The 26,848-nt window shown below is 46.1% G+C and overlaps 1 protein-coding gene across 3 annotated transcripts in view; it reads left to right on the top strand.

The window, feature by feature from the left end:
* Grh (grainy head) overlaps nucleotides 1-26,848 on the top strand; it is a 180,406-nt gene that overhangs the window by 108,084 nt on the left and 45,474 nt on the right. For all 3 annotated transcript variants that reach the window (XM_078178519.1, XM_078178521.1, XM_078178520.1), the window contains one exon: nucleotides 22,545-22,985. In XM_078178519.1, coding sequence (XP_078034645.1) covers nucleotides 22,545-22,985 — 441 coding nt within the window. The remainder of the gene's footprint in view (nucleotides 1-22,544; nucleotides 22,986-26,848) is intronic.

A 26,848-nucleotide genomic window follows, 5' to 3' on the forward strand; every position in this document is an offset into this window, starting at 1 on the left:
AATCGCCCGAGATAGCGTATCTCCGCGGACCCTAGCTCCGTCGAAGAAGTAGGACGAATTCACCAATATTAATGGCGGGTCTCGGAGTCGGGGGCACCGTAAAAAGAGAAATTAAGAACATTCCACGGTTTAACTGTCCACTCGTTTCGCTCGTAAACTCGGCGACAGCGAGAACGGGAGAAGGAGGAAACGATCGAACGAAAGCGAAAGAGAAACGGAGAGAGAGAGAGAGAGACGAAGCGGGAAAAAGTAGAAATACCAGAGATTTAGCTCGTCGTTACGGCATTGCGCGAAACGCTCGAGAGTTAGCGTTATGCCTGCTTTGATTTAAACGACGCCGGCCAAACGTGCGGCTTCCACGTTGTGCAACCGGGTTTTTCGTTGCCGGGGTCGCCATCCGTCGCGGCGCGAATGAAATCATTAAATCGGTCCGTTGCCGGCCGCGTAAAGGATAATATATTGCCCAGTAAACTTCATCGGTGCGTTAAAAGGAATAGTAATTATCCAGTTTGGCGCTTAAGTAACCGGCCGCTACTCCGCGTGTCCGCGCGACGATGCCGTCGATAATCGTAGCCGCGGTGAAAATTTGATGATTCGACGCGAGCCGGCGACAGCCTTGTTAGGCCACCACCAATTAGCGAAACTAGCTTCGCGAAAAGTGCCGCACGGTTGATTACGAAATCCCGATGCGTCGTGAATTATTTCTAGATGCGACTATCCATTGCAGAAACGTCGAATTAATCAATTTTTTAACTGTCCAGCATTGCTCGGAGTGAAAAAATCACTCGCTTTCACTGAATAGGCATAAATATCTAATTTATGTTTGTGTCGTAAGATGCGTTCACTAAGCACGTGACATTATTTTGCTGATCGTTCGGGACAAAACTTAGATAAAAATCCTGAATTTGTTCATTTAGAAAGAAAAGCAATTATGGACTTTGAATTTCCAAATATATAAGGAATTATGGAGGGTACAAAAATTCTGCACATGCTTCGTAACATGGTCATCTCTTTGAGTAAACAAACATCTACGCCAGCGGCGTTTCAAAAACCAGGTTTCCAGGTAAACTCGGATGCGGTTTCCTCCGGCACGTCATTATGTTTGAAGTGGCTCTGATCAACAAATGATAAGGTACTTATACTGCAAGCCCCGCTGGTGATCGTCGCAACGGTCGACAAAAACCGTGGAAAAATGAAAATCAGCGGATGTCGAGCAAGATTCGTCCACGTGACTGACTGACAACGCTAACCGCGAAGATCTATTAACTGGGAGCATCTCGCGAGGCTGGCGAGACTCACGAACGATAGACGGATAAACAGATCGGCGCATTGTGTACCGGGACGGTCGCGTGTCTACACGTGTCCGTGGATCCGTGTCGGTGTGTGGAACAGTGTGCGTGAACTGGTCACACACGCGAGCACCGCGTCCGAGGTTGGTACACGTACCAGCTGAGTTCCTATAATGGGTATGCAAGTGGCGAAGCAGGTTCCATTCATTCATGTTCGGTGCGCACTAGTGGCCTACCATTTACAATTTCCCATTTACCATTTACCATCCTCGTCTCGCGCGACCGCTGCTCTCTGTCCCGCCTTCTCTCTTCCTCTCTTTCGCGTTCCATGCCGGCGTCCTGCTCGCTCGCGCGATCCGCGCCCGGTTCGTGAAAGAGAGGGATCGGTAACGCGCATACACCGCGATCGACCTCTCCTGCACCTCGGAACAACCGACTCGCTTGTTACACCGGATGCAGATGGTTGCTAGTCCACGCTCCTGCAAGGATTGCATCCGTTACTTGCCGACGAGCTGTTCGCGAGACCCTCCGCCCGACGATCCGACTGGGTGTTCGAATAGTTACGGATTAGGTGCGCGGAATATCGTTTTTAACATTCATCCGGAACAGGATATTATCCGCTGTTACGACACGTTGCTCGATGCCGGTATTTCGGAGTTTAAGAATGTTTTCTATTTGAGACTTATTCCTGCCGAGTTGTACCGCTATTACTAGACTACTGATCATTATGAAAATGAAAATGTTCTAGCTTGATTTCCAGCAAACAGGAGTTAAAGAAAAATTTCTCTTCATCCTTTATACTTTCAATCGGTTGAAAACAATCGAATAATGTTGTATAGTTGATTTCAATCATGTATTTTATACAGTTTAAATTAGAGTTTGCAGTGAAACATTTTTCTTCTGAAACGACTTGCCAAGTTCTCAGCTACGCGATCAGAATTTCATGAAACCATTCGAACGAACGACGTTGAACAATAATTTATTTTTCTTCGCCAGGCTTCTGACAAAAATTGAAGGTAAACTAATTATAGTCTCGCATACATCTAGCTCTGTTCGGTACACACCACGATATCCGCAGTCCATTCATAAAACAAAATCGCGCGTGTTAGTCAGAGATGGATAATTTCCGATAAAACAGCACGTTTAATATTCAAGCAATGCAATAAACATTTCCAGAAGCAGAGACGGAATCCGTTTGAATAAAGATGCTTCTCGGAACCGATTCTCAATAAACAATCCCCGATTGCTCCGACGAATCCGCGAGTCGGATAATTGATCTAAACCGCAGACGGGCATCGAAGTCCCCGACCAGTTGCAAAACTCCCGCGAGCGCATCATTTTGGAGCCCGCGCAATAATGAAATTCTCGAGAAGTTGCTCGACGAAGATGGAGCCCCTTATTTTTTTCCCCGAGTCCGGTGCTAAATAAAAAAATTCGTTTCCCCATCTCGGTAGAATTCAGGTTCCGTCCGCGCGACACAGATCGATTCCGCGCGCGGCGCGTTTCGCAAACACCGGAGGATGTCAACAGAAGTGTTGTATATGTACCTGGAAACCTGGGTGTCCGAGATGGTATCTCGATCTCTCCTCGCGATGAAAATAAAATCCCTTAAAGATCCCGGCCGCTCGATATATCTGCGGGCCGCGGGAACGATGCAAAGATAACGCCTCGGATGACGGCGTTTAAAACGGGAATAAGGAACCAATTACTTTGTATCCGAGAACGATTTATAACGCGCTTAATCCCATATCCTGTCGTTGATACGCCGATCGATGAGACACTTCGAACGATTTATCGCCGGGATTATCACCGACCCCTCTAACACGGCCTTTTCTATTTTCGGTGTTCGTTAGCCGCGCAATTTTTATCACCGTGAAACGGGATAAAATTTCTCGATTTTTCGAGCACCGAAGTTGGCTTTATTTTCTTTAACCGAAGCCTCGGCGGTTTGAACTCGGGGCAAAAAAGGATTTATATCGGAAATAGATCAGAAATAGCGTTCCTGAAAGGTGTCCAGTTGGATTTCATTTATCACTCTGTGCTTTGCAAACGGTGTATTGTTCATTGCGTGTGCCGCGACTGTAAAGGCCGCATTTGAATGAAAATGAGAAGACTTTCACTTTATCGATCTCGGCTAAAGGAATCGCAGAGATTATCGTTTTTCTTTTTTTGAAAATTTATACCGACTGTACGGAATACGGAACAATGCGCTTTATTTCGTCTCTTGTGCGCGAGGATCAGTTACACGCAACAAGTTTCTGACGCAATTGTTCGAAGGAGATACGGCCCGCTCGGCGAAAAAGAAACGCCAGAGAATGCTAACGTACGTGAAATATGGTTCACTTTTATCTTAATGCAATTCGACTGGCACCTTTTTATCGGGCCACGTTCGTAAATTATCCAGGTTGACGATACGGCTCGACTTCCGCGAGAGATATTGACGATCCCGCAAAAACCGGCGGAGTAATTCTGAAATCAGGAGACCCCTCTGATTAACGGTGCGGCATTAACGCGCGATGACCGTGCCGAACAAAAAGATCTCGGCGACAAATGCTGAAACGAGCAGTGTCACGCATCGGATCACCCTCGGTTCGATACGTAACCGTCCTAGACTATCGTCATTTTTTATCGTTTTCCACGTACTGCCGCCTTATCCCTCGGTCTCTGCCTACACGGCAGTTCATTGAATTATTTAATACAAGAGAGGACGAAGGAGACACGCGGCTGATGGATCGCCGTCGTCGAATGTCCGATCGGGGATCGAAGCGATCGATGATGGGGCCTTGCGACACACCGTAAGATTTTCTATCGTTTCGAGAGCCTGCTGCCCGGTCTTCTATCCGGACAGCGCGATGCATAATAATTAGCTTTCTCCCGTCTGATCATCGATATCAATTATTTTTTCCCTGAAATTTCATTCATTCGTTTATTTATTTATTTACATGTACAGGTTCTAGACCCTTTAGCGTGTATACCAAAATCGCGAATAACAGTGACAGAATTTAGGAAAGCGTTAGAAATTAAATAATAGTGTGATAAATTAGACTTTTATATGAGAATATTATAATACGATTATTTCGGTTCTGCTATATAAGATTTATGGCAGCTATGCTCTGGATGGTGTGAAAAGATTTTTAACTCGCCGGCATACGGAAGGAGATAAAAACAGCGAAGAAACCTGTAAATATCGTTTATAAATGTTTGCAAATCCGATTGAAATCTTGTACGTTCTTAAGAAATAGTTGCATAAGAGACACTAGTGTACTGCTTCCTCGGACGCATTAGAATCATTCTAAAAATTCTGTTAATTCGCAAAATTCTCTTAAGTATTCCAAGACGCTCAGGCTTTAGCTAACGAAGCTCCGTTTTGTAACGATTAGAAATCTTGCAGCGTCTTTAAATATTTATCAATCCAAGCAGAGTACCGCAGGACCGTAACGCAATTAATTGCACGCATGATTTTGCATGGACTCGCCTTAATTCCACTCCCGAGTTTACCGCCCCTTACAGCTGATAACGTTTACACTTAGGATTGGCATGGTTCGTCAGGCTCTCGCGGATCCAGTTAATTAAACGTCGTTGCCGACGTTCTACGGCGGGCAGCGACTTTTTCGCAGCAGCTCCCGCGCTTATCCGAGCACTAACTTATCATCGAATAGTAGGGAGTCCTATCGAAACGTTTCCGTTCGAAGTTGAAATCCTTGTCGAGGGTATTTAGCGTTTCTCGAGTTCGGTTCGATTACCAGCGAAATCGATTAACGACGTAAACGTGCGCGAGCGCGCGCGCTCGATTTTTCAGATTCGGATTCCGGCTCGAAACGGAGGCGAGTTTACGCGCTTCCAGTAGCGGAATGCGAGGCATTAAACGTCCATGTTTGGAGGTCGGTGGCAGGCTCAGCGATCGTCGCCGGTAGCGCATCCCGGTAGCCTAATCGTCGCGGGAACCTGTTCCAGATTTCAGCTGTTACTCTTAATTAGATTCGCGTTGTGTACCGGCTTATTAATATTTTTTCGGCCGGCGCTATCTGCCGGTCGGAACGAATTAACTCTCGAACTCGGTCGCGACCAACGACCAATCGAGATAACTCCCTCGGGGCCTCGGATCCCTGCTAAGCGACCAACACGAGAAATAAGGGCGATATGCGGCGGGGGAGACAGCGACGGACGGGGACGGGACAAGCCGGAGAGAAAAAGGGGGAGAAAAAGGAGGAGGAGAGAGAGAGAGAGAGGGACACGCAAGAAAAAGAAACTTAATAATCCCGCGAGCCGAGCGGAGCGGAGATCGTTGGGATCCGCGCGCAAAAAACAGCTCCACGTGAAAGTCACCGACGAGGCCGTGCTCGCTTTCCAATCGGCCGACAACGGGCACACCCGGGCGACCGGCTCGATTTGCTAATTAGTGGCCACGTCGGGGCTAATTAATTCCGGCGAGCAGCTCGTGAGGAGACGTGAAGCGATCCCAGCGAGCGCCGGGGTGAGATGGGGTGCCGCTGCTCCACGCCGCACACTGGGGTGAAATGGTGAGGTTATGTCAAAGCCAAGGAACTTTTGATAGAAATGAGATGAAGCGATACTACTTTTTTTACATTCAAGTCGATATATTGTAGAATATGGAGAATATAAATAGAATGTAGTATTAACATCTTTCAAGTTTGCAGATTTCTTTTAAACCTGAAATATTTCATTTATCATACATTATACATAATTATTTTTTCATGTCATGCTGCATTCAAAACTGATCGTAATAATAAATATGCTGCTTCAGGATTTTGAAAAATATTAGCAGCTTACCGAATAGTTTTAACGAAACAATTACGTTATCGTTAGTTTATCCAGTTATATCCATTTTTCGCAAAATCTGAGATTAGTAAACAAATATTGGGCTGTGATTTAAAATCCACGGGAAATGCGATGAAAAGATGCAAATGTACACGGTATCGGATAAATCACAATTTTCTTGTGACACTTCAAGTTAATGTAAACAAAATAGCATCGCTGAATCTCATTTCTACCGATAGTTCTTTGACTTTGACACAAACATTGGCATTTCACCCCACTGTGCGCCGCGCCAAGCCGAGCGGTGTCGAGCCGAGCCTAGCGGAGCACGCACGAGGCGCACGACAATGAGAGACAATAGGGGCCACTCGCTGATTGTGATCCGAGGCTTTTCTCGCGCATAGAGGTGCAGGGAGGTGTGAAACAGGATAATAATATAGAGTTACTCTCCCGGCGAATATTTCATATCGGCGCATCCCCGCCCTCTTTTGCACCTTCTCTCGCGCCCATTCTGCGGCAGCTTCCGCTTCTCTTTCTACGGCGTCGAGAGCAACCCTCTTCAACCCTTTCGAGCCGGGTCGAGTATGGTCCAGCGCCTCTATTTCACCGAGAACCACAAACGAGCTGCGCCGCAGCCTTCGCCACGGGACGTCCCATGGATTCGACGAGCTTTTATGCCGAGGCGCTTCCGTGCACGCGCGGAAAGTCACCGGAGGGGTTCACGGAGGACAAGCGCGTCTTCCTGTTCTCTTTTCAACGGAGCCGGGGACCGGGAAACGGGAGACGCGACCTGCGAGACGCGACACCGTGACGAGGAGAGAACACCTTTGCGCGTGCACGCGAGAACACCTTTTGTGGAAACGTGCGCTAAGTAACCGAATCTGGGTGTCTCGTCGGGCCTTTGGCCCCGGACGAACACCCTGTGCCATTCGCCCTTCTTCTATCTCCAAGGTGTTGATACTTCTCTTCTATCTGGGTCTGTTTCCTTCCTGGCTCGTTGCAATCTTTCTATTCCACTTTTAATTTCTAGATCATCGAGAAACCAAGCCACTGCGCATTACTTAATCCCAGTTATAATGGAACTGCTTAGGAAATTTTAGTCTGCATAAGCACCTGCTGTGTAGTCATTGTCATATCATGATCAGACTTTAGATTTTATGAATTTATGATAGCATTTAATAGGTAACATTTAATGTAATAAAAGGGCTAAAAGATTGGAACCGTTTGCACTGAAAGCCACTTTAGAACTAAGTTAAAACAACGTACAGATTATATTCGAAAGTGATATAACAACGTTTAGCGGTGTCTCTGAGTTACCACTGGAGTACAAATGGTGAATTTATTCATATTTTGTAAAAATATCCACGGCCTAACAATGTCGGCAAACGCGAATTGATAATGTATGAAGATGTCAGAAAGGATTTGATGTCCTCGTGGCGCAGTATAAACTGAAGAATTATCAACTTTGCACGAAAACCGCTTTGTGAAGAAGTAGTGGTGGCTGTACGAAAAGGAGCAGGTATCTGCAAATTAAAAGCGCAAAAAGACGATATAACAAGCCGCCTGCCATCAAGAAGAAATTGCAGAGGGCCAGGGAAGGTACGAGGGTAATCAAAAGAAAAAGTTGGAAGACCGTGACAAAGAAGCACGCATGCTCGCGATGGTTGTTTCTTCCGGCCGATGAAAACATCATCCGCGTCAGGCCGCGTCGGGATATGAAAATTTCGCGTGACTGATTTGCATAACGCTCGGCCGACGCTCACGGAGAAGAAGACACAGGGAAAAGGAACCCGTTCCCCCCCGTCTTGGAGAGATACAGTCGATTTTTACGGGACAGGCGTGTGTTTGTTTTCCCTGTTGCCTCGCGCACCTCTGACGGAATATTAACTTTATGATCGAACTTGAACTCCCGGGCTATTCTATCCGGCTAGACGCGGCCCAAAGAGAGATATCGAAGTAATCGAAGCGGCTATTCGAGGGGATCGGACGTGTCCATATTAACAGCGAATTGACTTAAGTGCGGATTCTTGTTTCGCGATGATAGCTCTATCGAGACGGTCGCTAACAAGCTGCTCCACTATTAATACCCTTTCGCTCGGCTTTATCGTGGCCGATGTTACCTTCGGGACATTGAGGTCCTTGTGCGCGGAAATTCATCTTTCGATGGTACGCTATCCTTTTTAATGTTGCTGCGAGTCAAGTGCTTGGATATTTTCGATATTCGATCTATACGGTGCACTATATTAAATGAAGATGTACGAGGTACAGAAACGAGATTATTGGTTATATTTTCGATAACTAATACAATATTTTGCTACTACTTTTGCAATATTAATCGTGGGAAGATTTTTCAGGTATATCGAGTAGATTATAAGCAATATGGTGAAGAATTTGCAAGTCCGGATATTTTATAGTTGAACAACTAAAATTGTTGACCGTGATAATAAGATAAATAAAACTGTTATATAAAAACTCTAATATAATAAGATAAGATAAAACTGTGATAAAACAATTTCAAGTGCAAAGAGTTAAAGAGATTGAATCCTTCTAAACTAATACATATTTGTATATTACATATGCCACAATTACATGACATTCTGTCAAGGAGCTAGGGATAAAGGGTATAACCTACCGAAACTTCTACTGATAAATAAAAAGACCAATAAACTAGTCGACGCATGGAGCCAAGAGGATCGGTCGACTGATCTACCTAATTACAATTCTCGTTCAGCGCGTAACTGAGCTAATAATAATCGAAAGTCTGGAATAAAAACACTAGGAGACCACGAAATTGCGTCTACCAGGAAGTGATCATTTCTGTCAATAAGGGACACGCGACTACCCTACTTCTGCGAGGACGTTAATACGAGTCGATTGGAGTCAGCCCTATATATTTCTGTGCCATTTCTCCAGCAAGAGACAGTAAGTAGCTTCTCAACTGGCTCAAATATGTTGTCAAGTCACACAACACTGAACCGTACAATCTTATAGCAAATTTCCCAATAAAAAGGAGAAAAGACTTGAAAGAAACAGTTTGGAAATTCCGCGGATCTGAAGAACCTAAAAGATCGTCCGAAGAATCCCACACGCGAGCGAACCAGATTAATGGCGACATATCCGTCAGCTAATGTGGCGCCATTAGCTGTGCATCTTCCCATGATCGCCTCGATTCATGAGGCGCGTCCACCGAACAGCCAAGCGTCGAACAAATTACGGAATCGTAATTAAACGAATCTGTAAGTATACAGAACGAATTCTTTCGTTGGCCGGTTCTTCCTCGCGAAGAGATTACGCTTGCGCCGCGAACCTGTTGTTCCGTTAGACGACGCGCACCGCGGACAGCCTGTTATCGCGGCTCCCTGTCCTCCGCGAGCGGCGCGCGATTACGCCGGCCGATGCTAATTGTTCTCATCCTGTCCGGTTAATTCTCAAGCGGCGTAGGAAGTGCAGGGTGACGCTTATCCTATCGGCCGGTCACGCTGAGTAGCCACGTCCCGTAGTACCGTTTTTTTTTCTTTCTTTACGATATACGCGAACACGGGGAACCATGACAGATACCCGGCGCGGTGAAAGACGGAGACAGAGGGGGAAGAGAATGAGCGCGACCAGATACCCGGTACATTGTAAGGACAGATAACGACCTGCATTATGCGCCTCCGCGCATTACCTAATCCGATATCCGGGGAATGAGGAAAACGTCCACGCGGAACCCCGTAATGGGAACTGCCTTCCCAGTGAGATCCGTGCCCCCGCGATCTTAACCTTAGGCCTGGCAAGGCAGGGTAGCTATGTGCCTGGTCAGATCCCAGCGCTCGGGGTTTGCATACTGCTGGGTCTGGGCGAGGTAACGTGTAGGATCTGGCGAGTTAACAGTATCGCACTGAATGCGCTTAAACGCTGATATAACTGTATTACAATGGGCGAGAGAAACGCGGGAAACTCTCGCATAGCTACCGGGCGCCATGTTGGGACTAGATCATTCCAGCATTGTAGACAAAAATTGGAGAACATTTCTAAGGGTGCAGAACAGTTAAACGAATCTAAACATTACTAATGCTCTGGAGGAAGAAATGAAGAAAAGAAATGCGCGTATTTAATCGACATAGGTTTTTGAGATTCATGGTAGCGTTAATAAGAAACTCTTGTTTAATATTCTCGTGGCATCATTATACATAAAATTTCAAACTGTTCTGCTCCCATGAAGTGGAAATTGAAGCTGGAGAATATACCCTAAAGATGCGCAAATCTGTGCTGATATTATTAGTGGAATCCGTTTTTATACTTTCCCTGTCAGCGAACGCGTGATACTTGCAGGGATTGAATGGATATATTTAGTCTCACTTCTTCGCTCGAGCATGAGTTCCAGCAGGCGTTTCAAACTGACCCTGCATTCACTGAATGATTGTTAATGCGTAAGGCCTTTTCTATTGGGGTCTTTGATAGGGGTAGAGGGTAGCAGAAGAAGCGGAGGGTTTCCGAGGGTTACAGAGTATAATGAGACCGGGCTGATTGGTGGACACGTTTGTGAGATTTCGATGCTTGATGAGTAGACTATGAATTTAATCAATATCTGTTCCATGATTTTCTACAAGGATGTGTCTTCTCGAAAAGTGTGCAATTATCGTTCTTACAATTTTCTATGTTAACGATTGCGTCGAGAAGAGGTCGTAACTCGGTGAAGAAATTGAGAAATAAAGAGTGACGAAATATTCAAATTTCATTCGGAATATTATTAAGAGAACGCTCCGCTGAAATAGAACGATGAGTTGCACACCCTCCCGCAGATATGCATCGGGGAATTCCCGATCCACCGAGTAAAAGTCACGTTCCTCAGAGTCAATAGATACGAACTACTGACTGTTCCGTCTGACAATGAGCTGCGTAACCTCTGTCTCCGTTCCGATGAGCAATTGTTTCAGGATAGCGACTGCTAACGTAGGCAGCGGACTTACAACCGAAGGGCGGTCCCGGTCTTTCAGTGAGCGTTGTTGCGATTGCATCTTTGTTATATACATGTTGCATTCATTCGACCGCGAGTTGCTGTATGAAAATCCTGAAACTTTCTCTTCGTGCGCGCACGTCATCGAAAGATTCTGTCTGGTAAAAAAATACCTGCTGTTAATTCTTCAAAGATGAAGGAGACTAATTATAGGGACCGGAGAGTCTATTGAAAACTCTGCTGGAAACTTCAGTATTTTAATTGAGTAACTCTTTCATTATCCGAACATCCGAGTCATGCTATTCAGTTCGAACAGACCGAGGTGTGATCATAATTAAGCGGGTTAGGGGAATTTTTTAATTAGGTCTTAAAATATAATCTACTAAGGCGAAATGTTAAAAAATAAGTGAAGTGAATTATAAAATGGCTATAAATTAACTTAGGTCTAAATTATCTTAACAATCAATTGTATTATTTAAATTATTGTCTCAACCTAATGATGGTTGACGAAATTCAAACAACAGACAGAACTTTCAGCTAAATCTTTGGTATACAGAACAAGGTAGACATTCGTTGCACCGAAACAATTTGTCTAAACGTTCTCGCATCAATTTCGCCGCGACCGTTATGGTACTCCGTCCTTGTCAGAAATCGGCGTTGCCTTTTATCATCGATCTTCGCTAAGTGCAGTGCTCCAGCGATCGAAACGAGAGCCAGATAGGGCCCGGCAGCCCCGGATATCCTGCATTACGCGCCTCCGCTGGTTGCCTAATCCGATATCTCAGCTGCCAGCCATATTTGTAGCGCGCACGGGCTCCGAAAAAATTCCGCGGGCTTCTAGCGCTCCTGACACAGCGCTACTACTACCGATATAGTTTACATAATTGACCATGCCCGAGTCGGATCAAGGTGAGTCATGCCCGAGGATCGATAATAAAACAGCGAATAGCGAAACACGGCCATTTTCATCATGGAAATGAAAATTGCGGGTAACAACACCCGTCACGATTGTCGTCGTCGTCGTCGTCGTCGTCGTCGGTATCGTCATCGTCGCCGTCGTCGTCATAGTCGTCGTCTTGCGCCGATATTCGCGTTACACGCTCGGTATTATCTTTCGCGTTATTGATATTTCGTTACCCGGGATATCGTGTTACAAATTCGTTGCGCGCTCGCGTATCTTGGCTTGTATCAGCGTCCTGTAATTTCGTCCCGCGCCGAGCGTGTGCCCGCATTTTGTTCGACGCGTTTTTCGCGCGGCGGTCGACCGAACTCGCGAGATCTCCCCCTCGGTTTCTCCGGTTTGCGTAACCACGGATTAAGACCGACGCCGCGCCGCGACGCTGTTTTGTCAGTTCGCGCGAACTCGCCGACAGGCTCTCCTTCTACGGCGACCGTTTTACATTCGACTCGAATCGCGCTCGAACGCCAGACATTTTAACATTCCCGCCGCTTTTTCTGCTGCTTTATCCTTTCTGCCGTTTTCTGTTCTCCTTATGTCGCTGCTTTAACACCCCGCGCGCATATGTGATTTTCGTCCATTAGTCGAGACACTTTCAAACAGAATTTAACTCCTTAAGTGATTCGCGAATTTCAAGATTAAGAATTGCTTACTAATTTTTATTATTAAATGGTTTATTAAATAACATAGTCCTTTTTAACGGAAAAGTAAGTGAAATGAAATAACGTATAAAACGTTTTATTTTATAGTCAATTAACCAGTTAGCTGTAGCAATGTCTTCGAAAAGTATGCTAGCTGCTGTTTCATTTCCTTCATGATTAGGTAAAATAATTTAATAATTTAACAATTCGTGATAACACGAAATGTTGCATTTCTTCATAACTAGTATACTTTTTCGTCTGAAGTTATTCTTTTGCGTCAGAAACAACTAACTGGTTAAGGGTTCGAACATGCCAGACCAATACTTTGTTAACTCTTACTTTACATTCCAAATCTACATTTCATTCATAATTTCGCAGTATAAAAAAACGCAGTTTACAGAAACAGTTTAACATCTTTAGTATACTAATAATTTTATAACCCGATGGAAAGACTCGATCACCTATGGTTTCCTATACAGTGGTACGCATAAATATATATTTGAAGTAACTGTTAAATTGTTACGGATACTTAAACAAAACCTAAAGAATGAACTCTATTTCAACATTTTTCATTTCTATTACTCCTAATATAAAAATATAAAAGTACGAAGTTTTATTAAGCAATCGTTTAAGTGCCATTAAAAATGTTATTCCGAGTCTATAATTATTCACACTATGCACAATCGGTACGCCTAGAGACACAGTAGCCTACCGACGACAATTGGCCCAAAGATCATAGGTCGAGGCCCCGACCTTCCCGCCCACCGTAGCGATTCCTCGATCGGCGCTCGAGGAAAGTGAAGTTTCAGCATCGATTCACCTCGGGATCCGATTTCTCGCGGAGCTGCAGCTGCATAGTTGCCGCTCGATCTCGCGCGAGGCTCGCATCTGCACGCATATCGAGTGCACGCGCGGCAAAGGAACGTTAACATACACCGTGAGAGAGTAACCTGTCGGATACGCCGTTTTATCCGTGGAGAAAGAAAAAACAAATAGCGACGCGGTGGTCCGCGGCGAACAAAAACCGAACGGCAGAGGGGGAAGGTGGGGTAGGCGAGGCCTCGGGGATCTTCGATCCATCAAAGTCAACGCTTGACACCTTTCTACCCCCTTTGGTGCCTGTCCTTCTTCTCCTACGGAGCCTCCTTGTGCTCGTCACTTCGCCTGCAGCCACTACGAGATTTTTATTGCGACGCTCCGGGCACCGGGGCAAGTTTTACGAGCATGTCGAACGCGCTTGACGAACTTATTACTGACACGGGGTTACCAGAGATCTTTGGGGAGATCGAGAGCACAAAGGACATTAGCTGCGAGGTAGCTCGCTGTTGAAACGATTTTGAATACCTACACTTCTGGCTTCTGAGAGCGATTATCGAAGGTGCTCCTGCGTTGTGACGATACCGCTTGATTTAACGACGAACTTATATTTCATTCTCCTGGATTAAAAAATGTTATACTTTTGCTTTCTATTTTTTCACGTAGAATCTCTCTCCCTCTCTCTGCTTGATTATACTATACTATACCCACTGCTTGAACGTGTACACCGAATTGCTGGTCTTAACCAGTTGGTTGTTACAATCTCTTGGAAAATTGTCCAAGTTGCTGAAATTATACTATCTATGTTTGATTTCCTTCATATTTTATTGAAACACGACACTTTTGTTGAATATATAATTGAGTAAAAAATATCAAAGTATCATACGCTTCATGTAAAATTGGTCAAATTTACTGTTACGACGAGTATGTTAGTTGAGACGTGAAATTGCAAGAGTTATGAACACTCGATCATAATTGCAGTACGAGGATATATAATATAAAAACTTGAAACAAGTTCAAGATTGATTTCACCCGACTTAACGATATAAAAATAAAAGATCTCGGAACAATGATATTTTCGAAGACCTCCCGCAACACTTTCAGCAAATTCCGTGACCGCAGCGCAGGAAGCAGCAGCGTCCACTCTGGAGCAAGACTCGCGTGTCTTGCGCGCATAACCGAGCCCACGTATTAAGGCCCGCCGAGAAACACTTTCCTTTTTCTGTTTTGGCGGCCTGGTTGGTGCCTCGGCGACCGGAAGTGGACGGTTACCGGGCGCAGACGCACGAGAGCAAGGGGGATACTGATTACAGGAGGAAGGTTGTCTCGGTCGCGACGGGAAGACGAGCAATCTCAGGCTCCGCGACAGGGCGCACTTTCGATCGACGTCTTATTCGGTCTCGTTAATCCAACGTTATAACTGGTGGATCGCAATAAGAACTATCCGGATCGGTGAGCAGTCGTGGTAACGCAGAAATTGAACGGTTGCTACAGAGCAGATGAGGGACGGGATATAGATTCGTTGGTAGTCGATGAAAAACCAGCGAATCGGCGAGCCCTGAAAAACAGTAGCGACCGCGAGCTAACCGTGGAAAAGTAATAACAGTAGACCGGGGATCGCTGGTACCGCATAATGGTGGCAAATGAACGACTGCTTTGGCGAAGGGGCGGTTCGGGCATTGACAACCGCGGCTAGGAGATAATGCTAGTAATGAATTGACGGCGGAACCGCGTCTAATATTCGGAGCGCGGCAACCGGCGCGGCTAGTCTTTCGTTTTCTGCGTGGCGGATCGATCGAGCGAGATCCTACGCGCAACCCGGACGACGGTAATACCAGTAGGAGTGTTATTAGAGGCTGCCGAGCCGAGGAATGTCGATCAACCTTCGTCTTATCAGGGGAATATCTTCCGGCCGACGGAGATTGCCGAAAACCCTGTGCGCCCCGGCCGATGATCGTTAACCAGTTTTAATCGCCGATAAGGCGATAAGGCTGCTGTATCGACTGGCAAGATTAATTGCCGGCCGGTTATGCGAAACAAAGACACATAGACGCGCGACAGCTATGCGAGGCACGCTGTCGCGAGCGTTGTTCTCGTTTTCGTCCCGTTGATTTTTACGTAGGCAGACACTCGCCGACGGTGATTTACGAGGCCATTGTTCGGTCGTTAGACAGAAGAGGAAACGAGAAACGCCGCGATATACCAACGGAAGATTTAATTGCACGATTAATTGCACGCGCGCGCGCGCGCACACGCTCGCGCGTTCACGTTCCCTCGCGGAACTTTTAATCAGCTGGCCGATTGTGGGAAGCGGGATCGTGCGGATATCTCGGGGGGGATGGTATGCGACTATGAATGGAACGGCAGTTCTTAAATGTTATAACTCTTGGAAATCCGAACAATGAATCGTTAAGCGAAAAGTGGAGAGGTTTTCCAACATCTTCTGTCCAGACAATGTGGGAGGCAGGCGAGATGATTGTGGAAGACAGTTCGGTGACTTTGACGCGCGGTTGGAAACATCGATGCGTGGCACTACGACAGACATCTTAACCAGTCGGTATAACGAATGTTCTTGTCAGAAATAGCGAACTAGTTGAGGAAGATATACATTGAAACGTATGTTTTATGTTGCACTTAAACGAGATATGAAGAAAATCAATGTACAGTAACTTACACACTTTTCAAAGAGACTGCATCAGCTAACTGGTTAATGGAAAGTATATTACAATGAAGATATCAAACTGCGGTTGCTGTTGCAGAAACTTCGACGCGTGGAATAATACCACGTTGATTTGAATGCGTCGAATAGCATTATCGCAGGAACTTTAATGCATGGAATGGTACTGGAATAGTATTACGAGCAGAGATTTTCATACATAGGATAATAGTACTAACTCAGAGACGCGAATGAAAATTCTGTTACCTCGATTATCAGAACACGTGGAAATTCTGCTAAGTAAGAGCTTGGATCGTATAGTAGGCAATCATTGAGATTTCAACGCTTGGAAGTAAACTGTCGCAGAGATTTCGACGCTCGAGATGGTACTATAGATGGTGATTTCAATGCAACGAATAGCAGTATTTCAAAAACGTAAGTGCGTGGAAATTCCGCTATCTCGAAGTTTTGAACTTGAAATTCTGCTATCTGTAGTACTTTAACGCATGGCAATTCTGCTATCGTAAAGGTTTGAACGCGTATTAATAGCGCTATCGCAGAGATTTCACCACGCATTAATGAATGCTGCGCGCCGGCTCGGATATAGGGCGCTTTGGCGCATACGGTAATGCTATCGCGAATACTTCATCACAGAGTAGTGCTACTATCGCGTAGATCTCGAGGCGTGATAGCGGAATTATCAGAGAGATCCTGGTACGTAGCAAAAGCGCTATCGCGAATATGTTAGAGCCTCCTAAAAACATTACATTGTAGATTTCAGCGGGCGATACAGTTACTATAGCAGGAATCTAATCACTTGATAGAAACACTATCGCGCAGTTTCTACCACGTAGTACACGGGAATACGTATAATTATAACGGAGATCTCGGACGCGCGGCAATAATTCTACCTGGAAGATTTGAGCGCGCCGGTAATAGCGTCACGGAGATTTCGACGCCGGCAACGGTATGCCAGCCTACCACCGCCATCAAAGTGTTAAAGCATGCAACACTTTCCTCGGACGATGTTCTGCGCCCTGTCTCGTGAAAGTGGCATAGAACGTCCCAGTTTCGACGACGATCGCCTGTTACGGTCTACGATGAACGATGAACGATAAGCGAGCGCGTACCCCGTTGGCGAAAAGCCGACGGAGCTTTCGTGGAAAATAACCTCGGAAATTTATTCACCCTTCGGCCGCGCGCCGGTGTAAGCGACCTCGAGGCACGGAGAAATAGATTTATTTGTGGAATTAGTATGCATACCGCACGGCAACCGGCCGAGCAAACGACGACGGGGGACGTGTGAGCGAGCAAAGGTGACATTAGATCGAGATACCGATCGTTAAAAAAAGGATCGCGGCATTCTTTTCCCCGCTTCTCCTGTATAAATCTTATTAACACCGTCGATCGGGACCGATGGATTATGCATCGAGGTTACAAGACAATCGAGGAAGCATTCGACGGAGAGAAAACGGCCGTTCCTTTCGGCGCCGATACGCTTTTACAGACGGCGCGCTCGCGCCATTGTGCCGATCGCGATCGAACGCGGGAACGGCGACGATAATAATGTACACCTAAAATTGCTATCGCGGATATAATAACCGCCGGCTATTATGTATATAGAGATTTTTTCTTAAAGAGCTATTCACCAGGTTCGTAAACAGATTAAGATCAACGTTAACCCTGGATGAGATACCGGTAGACAATAAAAATAATTAGGTGCGAATATACGCCGACCGGCGATCAGGCAAGCTCTGCGATTACGAGCCGTGAAAAAAACAACATTCCTGCGCGTTAGAGAACCACACCGACGCAAACCGATAATCGTATTCAATTACGTTAAACGCCGATAATGAGTTAATAACGCGCACGGTTTCCTTTCTCGCCGGCGATTGGTCGGCGTTCGTGGAATCGATCCGAATAGATAATTAATGATCCTTAGACGATTATTATTCAAACGATAGTGTACACAAACAAAGTTCTCTGCAAATCATATCTTTATCTTTGATAATATTGCATCTTTCGCAGCAATAACCGCTATAACGTTTCTGCCCCTATAGAAAAAGGAAAAATTGTAGATCTGCATCTGCGCAGATAATCCATCACGATATCGATTAATTTAATTCGTTATTTATGTATGCGGGTGAGCAACCATTCTCACACAACGAAACAAAAGCATAATTTACGGTGAATGACAGAGAATCGGTGAATCTAGTAAACGAGAAATAAAGTATTGCTTTAACACTAAATCTTCCACGGTCAAAATGACCGATTTCTAGTTTTACAATATTACATAAGCTTTCAAAGATCTCTTTTTTTTAATAAATTACATTATTGTAGCAAGCTTTACAATTAAAGCTTGACAGAGTCTAAACGAATTCTATCTTCTCACTCTTACGAGTCAATGCACATCAATGTATACAATATCACTGCTCGGTAGGTTTAGTGTTAAACGTAGTAATACCGAATGCGAATATGTCAATCTTATCACTATTATTATTATTATTATTAATTATTATTACTAATGTTTATGCACCGCAAAACGGAGAATGCAAATTGCATCTGAATATCGTAGAAGTTGTTAAAAAATCTGCATTTAAGCCGCTGCCTTAGAGAACGCGCTGAAACCTCTTCAGAATCGACAGTTAGGGGGACGAGCTCTCCCATGGAGGCGGGTTTATTGAAATGCAAGCAAGGAGCGAAGGGGGTGGGTTCTCGGGTCGCGTGGACAACACTCCCACGGAATATTAAACGCGTTTCCCTCTCCCCGTGTGCATCCCGTCCGCGTGTCCCACCTACCTCCAACATTTGCGCGTTGAGGTAGGTGCACGCGACGCTGGGCGACACGATAATGCATTCTGACGATCGCCGAGCCAGGTCTAACTGATGATGCCTTCAGCCTCGTTTCCATTGAACGTTTCCCGGCGAACCGCCGGCCAGCAAAAGACGAATGGACGATCGAACGGATCTCCGCTCTCCGCGAACGGAGCCAGCCACGCTCGCTGATAAACGACGGATTAGCCCCGTTTTGCGGGCATCGTTATGTTACGATTTGTCTTCGGTGACACGGCGCCGCCACCGTTTTCCATTCCCCGTTCCTGCGCAATCTGCCTCAAAACACACGTCGACGACCGCTTTTCTTGATAGTCGATCGACAAGTTACGATCGACGCGATCTTCGGGGGGATCGTGCCTTTCGAAAGTACGAAAGCCGATGTCGAAAGAGGATTCTGAAGGAATGTTTGGTCTAGACCCGTGCCTCGCGATGCCTGGAACAACACGGCGCTGCCTGAACATCGAGAATATTTCACGTTCCTAGCCGCCGTTGGTTTCTGGGCGTAGAGATCGCTGGTTGCGGCAGACCTTCTATTTCATCGGCCTATCGGGTATCGCGCCGACTCGGCAGACAGACGTCTGGTTAGTATGTCTGATCAATCGGGAAATGCAAAGAGAGTCTTAAAAAAATTTAGCTACTTATCCTAATTTGTTTGTCGATGGAAAATGGAGATATTCGAAATGTTCGAATAACAAGGTGTTGCAACGAAGAAAAAGATAACAAGTACAAGGAACGAACGAAAATAAAAGTGAATAATAAAAATCGTAAAATCAAAGAGCTATTCTTCATCGGCAATCTTAGAAACGGGCAGGTGAGAAATGCGCCTAAGATAAAATGATTTAAGAACTGCAGTTTCCGTGCACCCTGCAGGAAAGTAACTTGCACGATTGTAGAACCCCTCGCGCAGCAGTCATTGCATGATTAATGCGAGAAACCATCGAACCGTCGACGAGCCAGCCCTCGCCGAAGAATACACGAATCCTCTTCTGGAGCGGCGCGGCGGTCTATTTGCCCATCCCCGGCGCGTTCTCCAGCTAGATGATCACGAATGAACTCATTATATCGTTCTTTGCCGATCTCTCGCGCATCCGCGTGCTGGATTTGATCAGCGGCATTCGCTCCCGTTCCCGGGCGCCGTGGCTGTGCAAACACCGGTCGAGGAAAATATTTGCACAGGATAACGCGGCCCCTCATTATCGGGGTAGCTGCTCGCTGAAGGGGCGACGCGAGTTGCCCAGGTGCAGTACGAACAGGAGCAACAAGAGGACTCTCCGTCGAACCAGCGAGGACGAAGAAGGGGGGGGGGGGGGGACGTCGGCGAAGGAAGCCGACCGAACAAGACGGAAAGAGAAGAAGAGAGAGAGAGAGAGAGGAATCTCCTGGAACGGGAGAAACGGAGTCGAAGAAAAAGTGGGAAAGGAGGGGGTTGGGGGGGGGGGGGAGGGGGGGGGGGGGGAGGGGGGGGAGTGATTCGAGGGGCGGAGGAGAGAGGGGGGGGGGGGGGGGGGGGGGGGGGGGGGCAGAGGGTGCGAAAGGGGAAGAAGGAGATTGATTCGACATGCATAAATTAGAGAGGATGAGCCTTTATTCGGTGCGCGACTCACGGGATTGGGATTGGAATTGGGATGCGCGCCGGCGAGGAGTATAAATTGATGACTGTAGGCAAAAGGCAGGGGTTTATAATAATTAATCTTCGTGCGTGTATATATGTATGCGTAGACACCCTATCTCCCTCAACCCTTCCGCGCGTCTTCGATCCTTCTTCCCGCGTTGAAGGCATCTGCCTGCCGTCCACCATATTTCCTCGCATCTATCGCCTCTCTTCTTTTCTTTTTTTTCTTTTTTTGGCGAGCATCCTACAGTCGGCAGAATGTCCCGTGTCACTCGATTTTTCGTTCGGCCACGGCGGCGATAGAAGCGGGAAGCGGCGCAGCCGGAAGACGGGGCCGCGTCTTCGCCGGAAACTAACGACCGGTGACAAATATCCAGGTGGCTCGGCCGACCATGCGAGCCCGGAAAGGCGGCCCGCAGAGGCGATTAGGTATCGCGACGCGGCGCACAATAAATTATCGACGGCGGCGAGCGTGTGTGGCGCGAAGGGGGACACTCCGTCACGCCGGCCGTTGCTAAATTGAGGAATCATTGGCGGGAGTGCTTGCGCGCCGGCGATTATCGTTAATTGATAAATTCGATGGGCCCGCGGTAATTTATCGCGGGACGCCCGGCCATTTCTAACAGTTACTCGGACCCGTGCAGATTCATTATGCAGCCGGCCTAACAGCGCACGTAGTACACCAGGGGACTTCTGGGAAATCGATGGCGGATCGCGCGGACATCGCCGGTCGGACGAGGCTCGCGTGGATCCGCTGCATTTGTTAGCTACTGTCCACTCTGTCACCGGGCAATGTCCGGTTTATAGGTTTTTCAATGTACCTCGGGGCTCAAACATATGCCCCGGAGCAAATGGAAGATGGAGTTCTTTAATAATCGTCTTGTAACCGTCTTCATCCGACTGCCCCTAGGTGGTGGTTTCAGATGTAATGAGTAGACTGGGTAGTCTCTTCGAACAATCGTTGAACTAATGTGGCTCCTAGAACCTTCGCGAAGAGTTTCAATCCGCGAGGCCCGCTGCACACAAGAGGCGTAACATATTTCAATCCACGAACTTCTGTGAAATTCATCGATTATCATACTCTACATTCTTGGAAATTAATTCATAAGGATAATCAAAGCTATATTTTCGACGCATTAATATTTCAATCAATCATTTTGCGTTGAAATTTTGTTCGTCAAAATTGACGTAATACGATGTCAGATCGCCTAAGAGAAGCGGTAAAGCTTTGCTCATTACATAAACATGATTGCTTTTTCATAAATCATCTAATTTAAGCTAGATTACATCAGACTCTAATTGCGACGAAGGAGCGTAATCTAAAAAACTGTGGCAAAATTGCCCAGAAAATGAATGAGCGCGGCATCGACGCAGCTTGTAAAACACATGTTTACACCGAACCTGACTCTGGATTATATCCTGAATTAAAATAGCATTCAAGCTCTACTCGCTTTGATCAATAGTTTAAGTAATCATCTTTTTCAGCACTAGAGCGTTCCGCTGAGCTAGCGAGCAATAATCTACTTCTTTTTACCCATCTCATCGATCACATCTATCATGAATATTCACGGTAGATCGTTGACGTGTTGCGATCTTCTATCCCCAACACCAGGGAACGTTAAATAAACGATTATTAAGCGATCTTGGCCTTTGTGTTAGACTTCTGATAGAACACGAAATATGACAAAAGAAAACCTCCACAGCAGATACGTAGTTCACAAGCAGATTGAAACGATTTAGAGTCACCGATGTTTTTGGGACATTGTACATTTATGAATGTCGTTCTCCCTTTTACGAATATATACCATTATAGAGGCAAATCATTACGAGCTTTTTAAGTATTCACGATTAAAATTTCACTATTGCAATGAGATTATGATAATGCGTAAGAGAGTGAGAATGTATGACAAAATTTCAGCCGAAATGACGGCATGAAACTGTGGTGCGCGATCGAGTCGTAGAATTCTCGCGGCCGAACAAAGGTTTGTGTGCGTTAACAAAGAACTTGGTTTGTCATTTCAGACGACGAAGCCGGGGCGAGGAGGACACGAACAACGGCGTGGTCAGCGACGACACCTCGCAGCAACAGCAACAGCAGCCGAGCTACGTGTCCGGGCAGCGTGAACCAGAGGAAGAGGAAGAACTTGGAGCGGAAGAGGCTGCGGCGCAAGCGGCCCAATCGTTGCAGAGCGGTGCCGAGGGCGCCGACCCTGAAGTACACAAGAGGGTTGCTGCCGTGCAGGTGCAGGTGCAGAGTATGGAGGGCGACTGGCGGACCTACTGCGAGCACCCGCTCTCCGTGGCGACCGCCGCGATGCTCAATTTGCAACAGCAGCACCAGGTCTCGGCTGTCACCAGCCACGGCGACGATCCGGCCGCGTCCTACGTCTACGAGTACTATAAACTGCCGGAGAAGACCGCGGCCGACGTCAAACTGCCGCCCACTCACGAACTATGGTCCACGTGAGTCTCTGAATAATCTTGCATTCCCCGTATCTTAACGAACTTGGTCACTTGCCAACACAAACCTGTTAGCTACTCAACAGGCTTCTGGAACCCAATAGTACCGATACATTAACTGCCGGAAGTTTTCTAATAGGGCATTTAGAACCGGAGATCGCCGGTTCAGCATTTCTCGAGCTACTCATTAGGGATAGGATAGCAAGTCCGATATGTACTTATGAATTCGAGTCAATCTTAATAACCAAGTTGTGTTTTATGAGTTTCGATCGCTGTTCCAAGATAATTAAATTTCATCGTCACTAAATCTACCGATCACTAAGATTTACAAGTCTCATTTAGTAAAAGATGTAAGATTACATTTATTTGGACTTTGAATTCCGCCATTTCAGTAATATTAAAATAATAAATTGTAAACCGGTGAATTGACACCGTGTGATAATTTTACGCAAGTCGGTTTCGAACTCTAGAATCAATACTTTGTAGGTTCGAAAACGTACTTGGAAGTAATTCTCAGTGCTAGGAAGATTCGAACCCTTCAGAAATGCTCCTTGAATTCTGATCATGAGATATGTGCGAATACCTACATTTATTATTGTCATTAGTGGGTATTTTAACTTTCCATTGTCTCGAATCTCGATTTAACATTTATATCGAGGTTTTAGCTTCTACATAATACTAAGAAAGTACTGTACATATGGATAGCTCAGAAACCAATGGTTGTAAGTTTATTAACCTTACAATTAAGGTAAATAAGGATTTTACAAATTAGTTGTAAAAAGATAACAATGCCACTAATAACTAATAATTAACTAGAAGAGAAATAAAAAAAATATATCAATGTTTTCGTTAGGAAAAACAATTCCTTCTGAACAATTCTTCTAGTCATCCCGTGGTCAATATAAAGGCTGCTATTTATAATTTATTTATAAAAAAATCGACTACATTAATTTCTCGAACAAAGGACAACGTTGACCTCTGAACCATCCATATGTACGTCTATTTAAAGTATTGCTTTTTTCGAAATATCCATAAAACATTCAAAGCTCTTCATCTAGATCCGTACATACTTGCAGTATACTTATCGCATCTCTAGTTCTCACGAATAAAATTTCGATACAAGTAGCCTGTGAATTTTTGTGAAATGATTTCTCGCAGTACAAGTATTAGATATGTTTCGAGTTAAAGGTTAATGAAGTCGTCGTTTTATGTAAGTATTACGTTGACCAGTTGATATATGAAATCCGCAAGCTGCATATTAATTTTGACACAGTCCACGAGCACGATCCTATTGCTAATTCAGAAAAACGCGTTGCCTCAACGGTCACTTGCGACACATTAGTATTTACACCCGAGGGTACTTGAAAAATAATGGCGAATTCCCCCGAGCATACAGAAATGCGTTTCCAGAGAGTAGAATGCGAGACTCGGCGCACGTCGCTTACGCAGGTGATCAGCGTTGAAGTCTCCAGTTCCTCTCTCGGCTACGCTGCATCAAGCGCAGCATTTTCCAATTACCTCGCGCGTACGAAATTTTATTTTCATTCCCTGTAATATACACGTATCATTCAAAATGCCGAGAAAAAGGAACAGGAGCGTTATTTAGTCTACGTCGGAACGATCTGACAGACTTCTTAAAAGAAACCTTCAATTCGTCAGACGCTCGACGAACTCCCTTTATGCAACCGGTCTGGCATATCAGCCGGATACTTTCATGCAAATAATATTGCACAAAATGTCCATGATCAAGAATCATCTCGCATGCCGTTGAAAAAAAAAAGTATCGAAATTTTGTGGTTGTCCTCGCGTCCCGAATATTACTTTCGCAACGATCATTTAGGGGGCTCATAAATATTCACGAGCCGACGAGCTCGTTCGGACGAATTTACGAACCGATAAGCGCTCGATTTCAGATCGACCGGCCAGCAGATAATCCACGGGGAGTTCGTTAAGATAGCGGCGCGCGACGACCGGGTGAATCCGGGGAGCTCGATTAGCGTAGATCGGCAGATAGCCGCGTGTAAACGTCGCTGAAAACACTCTCGGCCGTGGCTCGACGCTTTATTAACATCCACGTTTCCCCGTATCTCGATTAATAGTGCCGCGCGCATAATTGAGTGCTCGCGGGTAGCATAATTTATCGCGACGCCGGACTATGTGGAACAATCGCGTGATGCCGGGCATCGGTTCCCCTCCGTGGAAACGCGAACCGTGGAAAGACGATCTCCCGCGCGCGGGAACTTTCGCGGAGAGTTTTATCGCGCCGCGGATTCTACCGTTTGAAATTGAGATTAATGACCGACGACGGATTTTCACGGGAACGGATTTACGGCGCGCCGGTTTATTGCGCTATCCCGCAATTTATTATGCCAGTTACTCGTCGCGCGCGATGACGTGCCTGGTAGCTGAAAGCGTGAAGAAAACTCTAACGTAAACGGTCTCATTTAGTCGAACCCCTGAGGGAAATGAACCATCAGAATTTCCGTTGCGAATCTTCAGCCTGTTTCCTTTTCAAAAACGCTTCGTTGATTTGTTCGTCTGCTAAATTTTATTGAGGAAGTTTAGCGGAGAAAGCAGTTCGAACACGTGGCATTTCTCTGCAGGAGTCGCTTCGTTTTTTGTCTTCGAATTAGCATACTTGTCGCTTGTCTATATAGCATGAACAATGTAAGCGGCAGCTACTCAAGGAACTTTGTTATAGTTTGGTTTGCTTCCAACATTTCGTACTTGCGTGCAGAAGTAGGTAAATGGGTTTACGATTTAGTGCGAACGTTTAATGTTGTAAGGATATATTGCCATATAAAATACCTACAAAATCAACGTAACTTTAACTCTTTTGCATTCCATAACATCCATGCAAACTTCAATTTGTCGAATACATCACAATAAAATTCATTTTACCCACCATTTGTCCTGCATTAAATCAGTAAATAAATAAAAATGAATTGTAAAAACTCGTCGCGACAGTTAACGTGTTGAGTAACCGTTCTACTGCCCGAACACTCGAGTTTGCCTGATTCATTCGGATAGTAGACGTCCTACAGTACTTCGCTTTGAAACTGGTGTAGTAAAGTACGCAGCTTCCTATTGGAAACAATATTTCACCGATCCGAAGGCATCAGATTCGCCTACGGGCGATGCCCGTCGAAGGTCGATCTTCCGTGACCGATCGGAACCGGATTTTTCAGAGTCGCCCGGTAATTACGTTTTCCCCGGGGGTGGGCGAGCGCGTGCAAACAGTGGCAGGCGGGGTCTGGGTTGCCGATCCTCTCGGCGAGGCATCAGTCAAGCACGACGACCGCGTATCTCGATCGCGGATCGATCTTCGGCTTCCGCGGCCGAATCAAACGCGTACTTTTATCGGGCCGGTGTATCGCGGCGCACGAATGCTCGGCCGCGTGACGGGTCCGCCATAAATCTCGATCCCGGGATCGGCAACAACGCGGAGCTCGCTCGACTAATTCGAATTTCATAACCGAATCCGGGTATCGTAGAATGGAAACGCGGCAGCTATTTATATCGCCTGCGCTGCGAGGTCTTCCGGTCCATTTGCTCGGTTTGCAAACTCCCATGAGAGATAGAGGGAGAGAGGTGTGGTGTGCTTCGTCCTGGATCCGTGACACGGGCCCCGGGACCCCCTTATTTTGGGACCGATCGAGTGCCAGCCACCGTGCCGCCCTTCTTCCTAGCGGAATCGGTACGCGCCGGGGTAAGAAATTCGTTTTGCACCCCTTCCTGCGCTGCGGCACCCTTGCCAGTCTCTGATTTATATCGGCCGCTTAGCATATTTTGTAATTTACTGTTGAGAATCCTTAACGTACCTACGGGATCCGTGGTACCCGCCAGGACAGGCGGACGGACAGACG

The sequence above is a fragment of the Augochlora pura genome, chromosome 4 (genome assembly GCF_028453695.1).
Source record: "Augochlora pura isolate Apur16 chromosome 4, APUR_v2.2.1, whole genome shotgun sequence".
NCBI classification, from domain to species: domain Eukaryota; kingdom Metazoa; phylum Arthropoda; class Insecta; order Hymenoptera; family Halictidae; genus Augochlora; species Augochlora pura.